We start from the raw sequence: 13,280 nt of genomic DNA, 5'->3' as shown, positions 1-13,280 counted from the left end.
ATATATATATATATATATATATATGTATATATATATATATATGTATATATATATATATATGTATATATATATGTTACCATACAGAATATCACTTTAAAACATTTTTAGAAATAAGTGAATTGCCAACATTTCAAAAATGTTTTCTACATCGCTAGCACAAGTGTTTTATGTACAGAGAATAAAATGATGTCAAGTGTTTCCCACTATAAGGTAAATATAGCTAGCACTAAAAATACGATATCCTACCATCACTTACAAAAAGGGCTCTACAGCTACTGTATACACTTGGCCCCAGTATGTATGTGAATTCATGTGTTCATAGTTTGGATGCCCTTTGTCCTTTTGATTGCTGAAATTTTAGAAATGTCAGATGCTGGAACATTTTATAAAGAACATTTAATTTATAAAAGTAATGCTTGTCCTTTCTTTCAGCTTTTTTTTCCTTGTAATGGCTAGCGATCAGTCTTTTCAGTGAATACAAAAAAAAAGAAATAACCTATAAGACAAAACTGCTGCTGTTTAGAGAAACATTTTTCTTTGAGAAAAGGGAGTGATTTGTATGTATGGCTGTATATTTATCAGTTTAAGCTTCATATCATGCTGGTAGTGGCCTATGAGTAAGTAAATGACATGGGTATATCTTGATATTAAATCATTGCCACCCTTGGATGGGTGGTTTAATCCTGAGACTTCAGATTTTAAGTTCATGGCAGATGTCAAGATTTATGTCCAAAATTTCAGGAGTAATACCCCCTCTCTATGTTCCTGATTATGTAATTCGACTGAACATTTGCGCTCTTTCTTTCTTTTTCTTTTTAATGCATAGTAAAGTCAACCTAATAGTTGAATATTTATAGGGTTCTTATCAAATAAAATTACAGTCTGAATTCAGGAGTAATACCCCAGATTTACCATTTAGGAAATAACCATAGCTAATCCAGGCCTAATTTCTCTTCCACCATCTGACAAGGCACTCACTGTCATATGTAGCATACTCGTTGCCTTACTTTCATTCTTTCCTGTATCTCTTTAGATTGTAAGCTTGTATGGGCAGAGCTGTCTCTCCTGTATCTAAATAATAGATACAAGGAATACATTCTACTTATGTTGTGTACTTTTAAAGTAACATTTATCTTAAAAGTAATTTAGAGTGTTTATAAAGGCAGAAGTTTTTTGTTTGTTTTTTTATCCTAATGCATTCTATGCACTAGAATAAAAAGTCTTCTGTGTTCAGCAGCCCCCCTCAGCCCCCCTAATACCTACCTGATCCCCATCTCGATCCAGCGATGTTGCACAAGAGACTTGGCTGTCCGGTACTCCCCTCCTCATTGGCTAAGACAGCAGCATGTCGCCATTGGCGTCCACTGCAGTAAATCTAAGTCAGTGAGCCAATGAGGAGAGAAAGGGGGAAGGGCCACAGCTCTGTGTCTGAATGGACACTGGGAGCTGCAGCTCGGCTCGGGTGCCCCTATAGTAAGCTGCTTGCTGTGTGGGAACTCAACAGGAAGCAAGAGCCAGAAGCAGCGAAGAGGGATCTGAGAAGGGTGGGATCCGGACTGCTCTGTGCAAAACCATTTTACAGAGCAGCTAAGTATAACATGTTTGTTATTTTTAATGAGAAAAAAATTGAGACTTTAGTATCACTTTTAGATATTAAAGTGGATGTAAACCCGATTTTTTTTTTTTGCTGTCACAATGTAGAGTATAATATTTCCTATCATCTGTGCCCAGTCTGCCACAAAGAGTTAATCCAGCTCTGAGCAATCCTCTTTTCTTTTTTCAGTGAGATAAAAGGACAAACAGGAGAAAACTTTTGTCTGTTCTTCCCCCTTGCTGTAAATGACAGGTTATTTACATATCTCATGCACTAGCCTGAGACAGGCATTATTTTTTGTTTTCCACCCCACTCCTTTTCTGCAGTCATGTGGTTACTTTTCTGTATTTTGACTGGATGTTAGTGATCGTAGCAGAGTTTAGTGTAAGGAATACATAGGAAAAAATGCTTGTTGACAAGGGGAATGTAGAGGTGGACAGACAACAGACAACAGACCCACCCATAGAATCTGCAGTTTTTCAGTTCTTATAACAGACAGTAGGGAGACATTTGACAGATAAGGATACATGAAGGAGGCATGTATACCCTTATAGATCAGCACTATGGCAGTAGTTTAGAAAGGATGAGAGTGGGATTACATCCACTTTAAAGCATCTAATTATATAATATAACATTTAAAAAACAGAGAAAGCATACATGGCATTGAGCTCATTGTGGTTTAGTAAAACAATACCATTAGAATAATGAACACATGCAATTTATTAAAACTGTTTCTTATAGCAAAATAATCAAGCAGTAAACAAGGCACAACACTATCTGTTTTAATTTAGGTATTAATATCAATATATCAATGTAGGTCAGTGTGAAAGATGTCTCTGTACACAGTGTTATATCTCTATTGAAACAGAGTACAATATGTGGCATCTCTGTTGAGATGGACTTGGAACCAGCTGCCTGCTTCAGTTAGTTCTTATTATTTTCATACCAACAGAAAATCAATAGGAGAATTATGATATAAGGGCTGATATACTATATTGGATAAAGCCTCTGTCTGCCCTTTGCTCCTATGGTCACAACTCATTCATTTCAATTCTTTGAGTATTTTTCATTTTCCCAAGAAAGAATCTAGTCATAGTGAAGAGCACATATAGAATTTTTCACATGAATACATGGGGCTAGATTCACGTAGCTGCGCCTATTCGTACGGCGGCGCAGCGTATCGTATTTACACTAAGCCGCCGCAACTTACAGGAGCAAGTGCAGTATTCACAAAGCACTTGCTCCGTAAGTTGCGGCGGCGTAGCGTAAATGGGGCCGGCGTAACCCCGCATAATTCAAATGTTGAAGGGGGTGTGTTTTATGCTAATGTATGATGACCTGACGTGATTGACGTGTTTTACGAATGGCGCATGCGCCGTCCGTGTGCATTGCTCCCAAGTACGCCGCAACGACATATTGGTTTCGACGTGAACGTAAATTACGTCCAGCCCTATTCGCGAATGACTTACGCAAACAACGTAAAAAAATTCAAATTTCGAAGCGGGATCGACGTCCATACTTAACATTGGCTGCGCCACCTAATAGCAGGAGCAACGTTACGCCGAAAACGCCTTACGCAAACGACGTAAAAAACTACCGCCGGGCGCACGTACGTTTGTGAATCTACGTAACTAGGTAATTTGCATACTCTACGCTGAAAACAATGGAGCGCCCCTAGCGGCCAGCGTGAGAATGCACACAATTATACGCCGCCGCATTCAAGTTACGTCGGAGGAGGAAGCCTATTTTTTGGACGTATCTGCGTTGGAGAATCGGCGTAACGATACGCCAACGCAGATTTGAAATTACTGCGGCGTATCTGGAGATACGCCGCCGTAAATGATTGCTGAATCTAGCCCATGGTCTGCATGTTATTGAATGGTCTTATAAAAACGGCTCTCAGTGAAGTGGGGACACACTAGAAGAAGAATTTTTGGAAGCTTACATTTTTTACAGACAGGCTACATTGTCAGCTGTAGATGAACTATGCACTAATAGAAGTGTGTTACCAAAACATTTTCATAAATGTATTTGTAATATACACTGTAGGCTACACCAATTCAAAAAGTACAAAAAAATGTATATACAGTAGGTGCTTTAAGGTAAAACATTATATCCAAAGCACATATTAACGTATAAAACATACCTTGTTGTGTCAGCTTGAGGTGGCCATTGCAGAATATTAGAAAATCTTACATGTTACACAAATAACTATAGTAATTTTTCCTCTAATGGGACTTTAGGGAGAACCCAAGTTTCAATATATAAGAGATAAACTTTTACATCTCTATAAAATACACATTGATGAAAACCAATAGTAACAAAATCTCACAGTAGCATATTTGTGCATAAAATGTTAATCAGATCAAAGTGTCCTGTGCAAATGGGACTTGGGCCAGGAAGAAATGAAAATCTTCCTGTGTGAACCTGAGTGGTCTCTGTGTGCCCCAATCGTATCCCTCTGGATGATCAGCCTCTATGCCATGAAAGGACATTTGGTTTTATACAAAAATAAGATGTTATTTGAGGGGGTGCAAGTGGTTCATTATTCCTGAAGAAGCTAGATGAAATAAAATTTTAACGCATTGGATTTCGCAGTCTCTGGACTAACTGTAAATCAGAAACATTATGGTTGTACAGTAGAAACCAGTTCCAGGAGGGCCACTTTTATCTGATTAACATTTTATGCACAAATATATTGCTGGGAAATTTTGTTCAGATTAGTTTTAATCTGTGTGTATTTTATGGAGCTGTAATACAGTTTATCTTTTATAAACCTTGGTTTGAGAGTAACTTGGTTTGAGATTTTTTTTATACATTTTGGCGTGATATACAAATAATGTCTTGATATACAAGAAGCGTCATGTCACAACTGAGTATAAAACAGAACAACGGCGCCTCTAAGTGTAGCAATATGGTTACATTTAATGAAGGTACAACATTTAGCAAGTCACACATCTAAGTATGCAGGCATCTGGGGTAAAGCTGCCCACATAGACCATCCTCCACACCACCATTAACATTATCCCTTCTACGAGCACTTCAGGCCTTGCTTTCAAATCGTTCTACTGCAGGGTAGTCTTCCCGGTCACCATTGCAGACTGACAGCAGTGAGAGCCGACGGTGCGAGGGATGGTCTATGTGGACGGAGGCCTGCATACTTAGATATGCCTCTTTTAATCATCAACCATGTGAGTTGCACAGATTGGGATACCTAACCCTTTCTCAATTTTGTTCCTGGCAACCTACCTTGCAACAGATTTGTCCATTGTCCAGTAAGGTGAGCAAGTCTGACCAATGCAGGCATCTGGCCTACTTGCTGATAGAGCATATCATATCATATCAAAGCACATTCACAAGTCGGTGCATCCTACTACACCTTCCATTCCAGCTCCAGTTTAATGGACTTGGATGTCTTCTCATGTGCATGAAGGTATTTTTAATTTCCACTCTATAGCCTCACTTAAGCCGGCTATAGATGGTTCGATGATTCAAACCATATATGGGCAGGCTGATTGTACCCAAGTCGATTCATCAATTGACGTGAGTACATTTAGATTATCGATTTCTACATGTGATTATTGCCAGTATCTATAGCCACTAGCAATAATCACTGTGTTCTCGATGACCCCCCCCTTCCCCCACCAGGAGAACACAATAGCTCCATGGAAGGGATTGAGGGACTGCAGGAAAGAAAATCACATCAATTATGGCCTGCCTAAATAATCAACCTTTTCTAGGTGTCCAGTTTCTAATGGAAATGTCTACATAAACCATATATCTTTATTATCTTCTGCTAAACATATAGTCTATACTATGTTTGTATGTATGCCTAAAGTACTACAATCATTTTCTCTAGATAATAAATATGCATTACGAAAGTATTATTGTTCCCTTTTTAAAGTACTAATCATGTTGGCTTAATGTATATGGCTGAAAACAAATCCATATGCACTGGGCATTCAAGCCTAATGCCGCGTACAGACGGTCGTTTTTTGCGATGAAAAAAAAGCGACGTTTTATGTGATGTAAAAAACGAAGTTTTTGAAACTTAATTTTCAAAAACGACGTAGCATACAGACCATCGTTTTTTCACAATGCTCTAGCAAAGCGAGGTTACGTTTCACCACTTTTTTCCATTGAAGCTCGCTTCATAACTAACTTCTGGGCATGCGCGGGTTTAAAAACGTCGTTTTATACGTCGTTTTTTGCTACACACGGTCAATTTCTGTGAAACAAAAACGACGTTTTGAAAAACGACACGAAAAATTCGAGCATGTTCGAATTTTTTTTTGGTCGTTTTTTTGAAGACATAAAACGACGTTTTGCCCACACACGATCATTTTAAATAACGTTTTTTAAAACGTCGTTTTTTTTCATCACAAAAAACGACCGTCTGTACGCGGCATTAGGCCACGTACACACGGTCGTTCCAAACCGATGAGAATGGTCCGACGGGCCATTTCCATCGGTTCACCGCTGAAGTGGCCTGATAGTCTGATGTGCGTACACACCATCGTTCCAAAAACCGATCGGGTCAGAACGCGGTGACGTCAAACACACAACGTGCTGAATACAACGAAGTTCAATGCTTCCAAGCATGCGTCGACTTGATTCTGAGCATGCGCAGGTTTTGAACCGATGCTTTCTGTACTAACCATCGGTTTGGACCGATCGGGCAGCGGGCCGGTTTGATTTTAAAGCATGTTTTAAAATTTTGGACCGAAGGACAACAGACCGATGGGCTATACACACGGTCGGTTTGGACCGATGAAACTGAACCTCGGTTCATTCTCATCTGTTTTGTCCGACCGTGTGTACGCGGCCCCAGGCTCTTGAATAATGAATAGCTAAAACTAAGTTAAAAGTAATAAGTAAATATATCTGTAATATCTGTATGGGAATGGTGACTTAAGCTGGTCATAGGTTAGTCCGTTTTTACCATTTAATCAGCGAGTTAAACTGAACTAATTTCCCCATCCATTCACTCAGTGTGGATGGGGGATCCTCCCTGCTGTGTCTTTGTATTCTGATAGTAGGCAGACTTCTTCGCCATCAGAATACACTGATCAGCGCTGCAGGCTATAGCTGCAGTGCTGATCAAGCAGAAAGTTTCCAAAAGAGTGGTTGGAATAAAGCCGATCGGTAGATCAACTTCTCTTCAACCACAGTGCCCATACATTGATCAAAATACGGCCAGTATCTGCCTGGCCAGCTTTAGCTTTTTACTATATTAGTTTTAGCCTGGGCAGAGATGTCACATTTTTCACACAGCCCAGCGCACAGAATTACAGACACAGTAATACATGCCATTGCAATGCTTTGTATGTCACATCTCACTTATCACTCTAATGACATTGAACCAAACGATTTATGGTCAGGGTGATATGTCTTGGATTGATTTCAGCATCATGGTCAGCCATCACCCATCCTTGATGTGGTTTGTGAATGTTTATATACAGGTCATTACAGATTTAAGAGAAGGATTTGAGCAGACATTTTCTATGAATACTGATTTAATGTGCACATGATTCTTGTCCTAATACCCACTTAAATTTACAGCTGCAAACTCTTCATCGGCCATAGAACTGTACGTTCTACAGTGTATATAACAATAAAGTGCACAGCGCTTTCCAATCTCTTTGTGAACTACAAACACGGGAATAATAGATTAATGTAGGGAAAACATTTCATACATTTACAACTGGAAGAAAATTCATATTATGCCCTTAAGACATATATTCTGATTGCATGCATGACTTTATGTCTACCTAGACATTCATATTTAGATACATCAGATACCAATTCTAGAAGTAATCTGTGCAATGTATAATGAAATGTACTTGACACTATATATTATACAAACATAATGGACTTTACTGTGGATTTACAGCTGTATGGCCTGCCTGGAAAGTGTATGTGCATTGTAATGCAGTTTCAGGCTACAAGAGGGGGGACATTGCTCCTTGTAATACCTTAGTGATCCAGGAATGATAACCCTATTACATTCAGGTTACATGTAGCATCTGCTCTATAAATAGAAGCCTATGATTGAATTTATTATCCCAGAACAAAGCAAGAAGACATAGTGAGATATATTTGCTACTTCTCCCTCTACTATTGTGTATATGATATTTGTGAACCTCAGAATGATCCCCCAAATGGCACGAACACCACATTACTTGACATCTCATGTCTAGCCTTTGACATCTGACTATTCCCCAAGCTATTGCATTGTGACTGACTTTTTTTATTTCTGAATAAGATTGACAGATCACTTGGGAAAAAGGTAAAGGGAAACTGTTAAACCTAAGCGAGACATTTCATTTGAATGCTGGTCTGCAACTTTAAAATAGAACCTATTTCTATGTTTATCATTTCTCACAGTATATCACTGCAAAAATAATTTTTCATTGAACTTGCACACTCTAGTAAAACGTTTACCCTCTTAAAGGAGAACTCCTGGTACAATGTGAAATTCAGTCATAATATGCAAACTGAATACATACTTTATTTATCTAACGTGTCCCTCTCTGGCGCTTCTACTGGGAGTGCTTCTAGTATCCAGGGTTGCCCACCTTCCACAGCATTGTTTTACTTTCGAAACATGGAAAATTTACTGGTGGAACACATTTTTTTACTAAAAACTACTAAACTAACAGTGAATATCTGAACAGTATAAATATGATATCGAAACACCAACAATACCTATAACAAAGTAATTTACTTGATTTACACTTAAAAAGTCAACAGAGCATGAAATTATCAGCCCCCAATATTTACTGGTAGATGTTAAAAAAAATCACAGATTTTTACAAACTGTCAGTAAATTTACTGACGGTTGGCAACCCTGCTAGTATCTCTGTTAGTCAGCTACCCTTATGATGACAATATTGGGAAGCAATATGGCTTTGTTACTTTGAGAATTAATTGCACCACAGTGCCATAGTGCAAGGAATTTTTTCCAGATAATTTCCTCCTTGTTAGAATATGTTAGTATTCAAATGTTCAAACCCTGACCACAGGTTTGCTTTAACAGTTAACCTTTTCCTAGCACTTGATTGCGGCCTCAGAGTAACGTTAGGCTAGAATTTGTTTAACTTATAAAGCTAAGTATTTAGCCATGAGGGAAACTTCGCATTCCTGACACTAAAATTTTACATTGCAGAGATCTTAACACAAATTTTTCAGTTTTACAAAATGTGTTTACCTGTAACAAGTAAAGTGGTGAGTCTTTACAAACATCTTGATTTTGTATTTATTGGATAAACTTGCCATTACACATTGTATAATTCCTTTCCCTAGTAAAGCCCTTGACATAGAGGTTGATTTACTAACAGACTTTTAACTTTGCAAGGGAATTTGCACTTTGCAAGGTAAATCTGCCCCTTGGCTTAGTGAATGAAGTGAACCTCTGCTGACTTCCATCAACCCAAATATGGACAAGCAAAACATTTTTTTTTTTACTTGCATGTGAATAGGTAATCTTTGCAAAGTGGCATTTTGCAGCCTTTTTGCCTTTAGTAAATGAATCCCAGTGGATATGTTCATAAAGCAGTAAACCTGATATTCACCAAACATTCACTGAGGATATATCTTCCTGGTGCATGTGTTTCAAAATGCAGATTTGAAGATTTACTGCTGATTAAATATGCCTCTAAAGCAGAGCCCCCCCCCCCCATCCATGCATCCGGCCCCCTAATCTACATGCGGGGCGCTGGACACATGGATTCCAATGTTTTTTTTTTTGAAGCATGTAATTAATGCCAGAGGCCACTGTGCCCTGAGCACACCCACTTGTGTGACAATAGCAAATGAATGAATGTTCGTGTTAGTTTGCGCCACCCCCCCCCCCCCCCGAAATAGTGAGCACCAGCCGCCACTGCTCTAAAGACATACTCTAAAGCCTCGTACACACGCTCGGTTTACTCGGCAAGAACCAGCAAGAAAATTGCTGGCAGAGCTCTCTTTCCGAGTATACAGAGCGTGTGTAGGGTTTCAGGATTCTCAACAAGAAAACTGCCCAGAATCGTGAGATTCTCAGCAGTTTTCCTGCCGAGAAACCGAAGAATGTGTATACTTACCTGGTCGCCGTGGAAACCCGTGCATGCTCGAAATGACTTTGCCGCATGCGCGGTAGCTTCCTAGGCATAGGTAGGGTGCAGCAAAATGGCGGCGACAGCATTGAATGTGACGAGCGCATGCTCGTTGTACGCGATGACTTCACTGTGTTCTTGCCTTTCACGAGAACCGCGGTTCTTTTAAAACGGAGAGTCTGTACACTCGGGCAACAAGAGATTCTTGCCAAGAATCTCGTCAGGAAAAACTATGTTTTTTTCCTGACGAGATTCTGGCCCGTGTGTACGAGGCTTTAGAATGAGCTTCTTTTTCAATTGCAAATATCAGGCAGTGCTGTAACTCACAGTTAAAAAGGTTAGCAATGAACCCAATATCATGTAATTTTGCAGTAGCTCTCTTATAATGGTCACCAGGATCTATATCATTTTTTTCCCCATTTATGTATTTTTTAAATAGATGTGCAGAGAAAAGATTGTTCCTTTTTATAGAAAAAGGTGAATACATTATTTTTAATTGGTCACAGAAACTTGTGCTGTGAAATAACAGAATCTAGCACCATCTAAGACTTTCAAGAGACCAACATTATGAAAAATGGGGTCTCTAGAGTTTCAGCAAAAAAATAAAATAAAACAGGAAATAGTACTCTTGGCAGCTTCAATTATCATCTATGCTTGATATTGCTGAGGAACGTGGAAAACCACACAGAAATTATTGCAAAAGTAATAGTTTCCCATTGCAAAGTTTCATTTCACACAAACAGATCTTCTCTATGCAGCTACTGTTCACCATAGTAACATGATAGTACAGACTTTTCCAGTGCTCTATCGAACGTGTTAATGCAACAAGATCTTCATGTTAGAAGCATTTCAGACTTTGAGTCATGCTGTAAGGACATATAATGCCTTTGATTTATATTATAGCCTTTTCCAGCTTCAATATTTCCATGCAAAATTAATTATCCTCATCACTACTGCAAAGAAGAAAAGGTTAATTACACTCCAGTATTTGTTCCAAGCGTACTAGAAAGGCAATAAGCTACCCGGATTTCTAATACTCTGAAATTATAATTATACGTGTGACATAATATTTTCTGCAGCACATACAAAGCTTATTTTAACTGTATTAATGCTGAAGGCATCTGAACAGTTGTACAAATGATTTTACGGCTGCTATAAAGTGACTGCCATGATTTTCCTTTTCTTTTTAAAGAATTGTACAGTATTGAACTCTACCGAAATGACATGCCAAGCTCCAGCTGTGGCCATTAATTCCAACAACCTGGGTGAAACTACTGAACGGCCTGAGGAATTTGGATTCATCCTAGACAATGTTCAGTCCCTGCTGGTCCTCAACAAGACCAATTTTACATATTATCCAGATCCAGTGTTTGAGTCATTCAATCCTTCTGGCATCTTGGAGCTGAAACCTGGAAGTCCTATAATATTAAAGGTAAATGGAATAGGGCAAGTCTTGTTTTTATATTAATTACATATAAAAGTCACATTGTGAATTGTTGCTGTCTTTTATGACTGGATGAGTTGCAATTATTGCTATGTTAAATTTCCTTTTATTTTTATACTGTAGCCTTCCTAATGTAACTATACAATAAGTTCAGTAATATTTGGAGTGAAACTCCAGCCAAAACGTCCGAATTAGTTTTAGGGATACAAATGGGTCCAACATTCTTTTAAAAGTGATTTTAACCTTCCTGGCGGTGTTCCCGAGACTGACTCGGGGTTAGATTTTCCTGCTACGATCGGTAACCCCGAGTCAGTCTCGGGCTTGCCTCGCTAGATCCACAGGCACTTTTTACTTACCTTGTCCCTGGATCCAGCGATGCCACCGCGCTGTGTGAGCGAGCGGGACCTCGCTCGATTCACATAGTGCCTCCGTGTGACGCCGATCTCCGTTCCCTGCGACGTTACGACGCACGGGGACGGAGAACGGCGCCAAATTCAAAAACGTAAACAAACACATTACATACAGTATACTGTAATCTTATAGATTACAGTACTGTATGTAAAAAAAACACACCCCCCCTGTCCCTAGTGGTCTGTCCTGTGTCATGCGTGTCATTTTATATAATAAAAACCTTTTTTTCTCCCTGCAAACTGTAGATTGTCCATAGCAACCAAAAGTGTCCCTTTATGTCAAAAATAGTTTTAGATCAGCTAAAAAACAGCGATAATAAATTATAATCACTTGCAGAATTGTGCGATAGCGATTTGTGGGGAAATTCGTCATAAAAAAAAAAAAATAATGACAGCAACAATTCTGCAACTGAGCAAATTTCAGTGATTTTAATTTGATTACATGATTGAATAATTTTTATTATAATTATATTATTATTTGTTATAATTATTTATAATTATTTATTATATTATAATTTATAATTTTGTTTTTAAAAAAATGTCATACCCGGGATGCCTATTAGAATCTTGTTTGGTCAGATTTAAGTGAGTTATTTCTAAAAATTACAGATCTACAATATAAAACGCCAAATTTCCTTGCAAATAATGGTACCGCTTTCAGCATGTTTTTTCGGAAAGAATCATACCGCCAGGGAGGTTAAAGTAAAACATTTTTAATTAAAATATAAAAACATGATATACTTACATTCTCTGTGCAGTAATAGGGCACAGAGTGATCCGTTACCTCTTCTTTGGTGGTCCCCTGCTTGCACACAGTGCTTCACGTCTCTTCCATGGGGGCACCCATTCAGGTGCACTTCCAAGCTGGGCTGTGTGCATGCATAGACACACACAGCACAGTTCGGCCAAGGCTTCTTCCTCACAGGATTTGACTGACAGCAGCGGGAGCCTATCCAGGGGGAGAGGAGAGTGGGGCTGGCAGTGGGGACAGCACTGAGAGGTGTCATGTACAGTAAGTGTTTGCAGGAGGGGGGATTGGGAAATGTATTAAGGTAAAAAATATTTGGACTTTAGAAACACTTTACGTTTTTATTTACTAGTGGCAACCAGGGCTATATAAAGATAGCAATATAAATCTGACAAGGGTTGAAACAAAAGCATTGGCAGAAGTTTCACTTTAACTACCAGAGCACTTTCTGCGATTCGGCACTGCGTTTATATCTGATTATATCTGATTATACAGACAACAGGTACAAAGGAAACTTCCTACATATACAAAAACAGCTACATGCCTACTTCGATAAATGGGACTCTAACGCCGCGTACACATGGTGGGAATTTCCGACAACAAATGTTCGATGTGAGATTTGGACGAATATTCTGAGTGTATGCTCCATCGGACATTTGCTATTAGAATTTTCGACAACAAATGTTTGAGAGCTGGTTCTCAATTTTTCTGACAACAAAAGTTCTTGTCGTAAATGTAATCAATTTGACGCATGCTCAGAATCATTGAACTTAATTTTTCTTGGCTCGTGTTGTACGTGACCGTGTTCTTGATGTTCGGAATTTCTGACAACATTTGTGTGACCATGTGTATGCAAGACAAGTTTGAGTGGACATTCCATCAGAAAAAAATCCACGGTTTTGTTGTCAGAATGTCCGTTCATGTGTACACGGCATTATGGTAGCAGCCATACTATCATTCATGTGTTGTCTACTGGTTCTGGACAGTA

The 13,280-nt window shown here is 38.8% G+C and overlaps 1 protein-coding gene across 3 annotated transcripts in view; it reads left to right on the top strand.

Moving 5' to 3' along the window:
• PLXNA4 (plexin A4) overlaps nucleotides 1–13,280 on the top strand; it is a 910,139-nt gene that overhangs the window by 772,028 nt on the left and 124,831 nt on the right. For all 3 annotated transcript variants that reach the window (XM_040343305.1, XM_040343306.1, XM_040343307.1), the window contains one exon: nucleotides 10,883–11,122. In XM_040343305.1, coding sequence (XP_040199239.1) covers nucleotides 10,883–11,122 — 240 coding nt within the window. The remainder of the gene's footprint in view (nucleotides 1–10,882; nucleotides 11,123–13,280) is intronic.

The sequence above is a fragment of the Rana temporaria genome, chromosome 3, assembly GCF_905171775.1.
Source record: "Rana temporaria chromosome 3, aRanTem1.1, whole genome shotgun sequence".
Lineage (NCBI taxonomy): Eukaryota > Metazoa > Chordata > Amphibia > Anura > Ranidae > Rana > Rana temporaria.
Note: the sequence above shows the minus strand (reverse complement) of the source record. Positions and strands in the feature narration are given on the sequence as shown.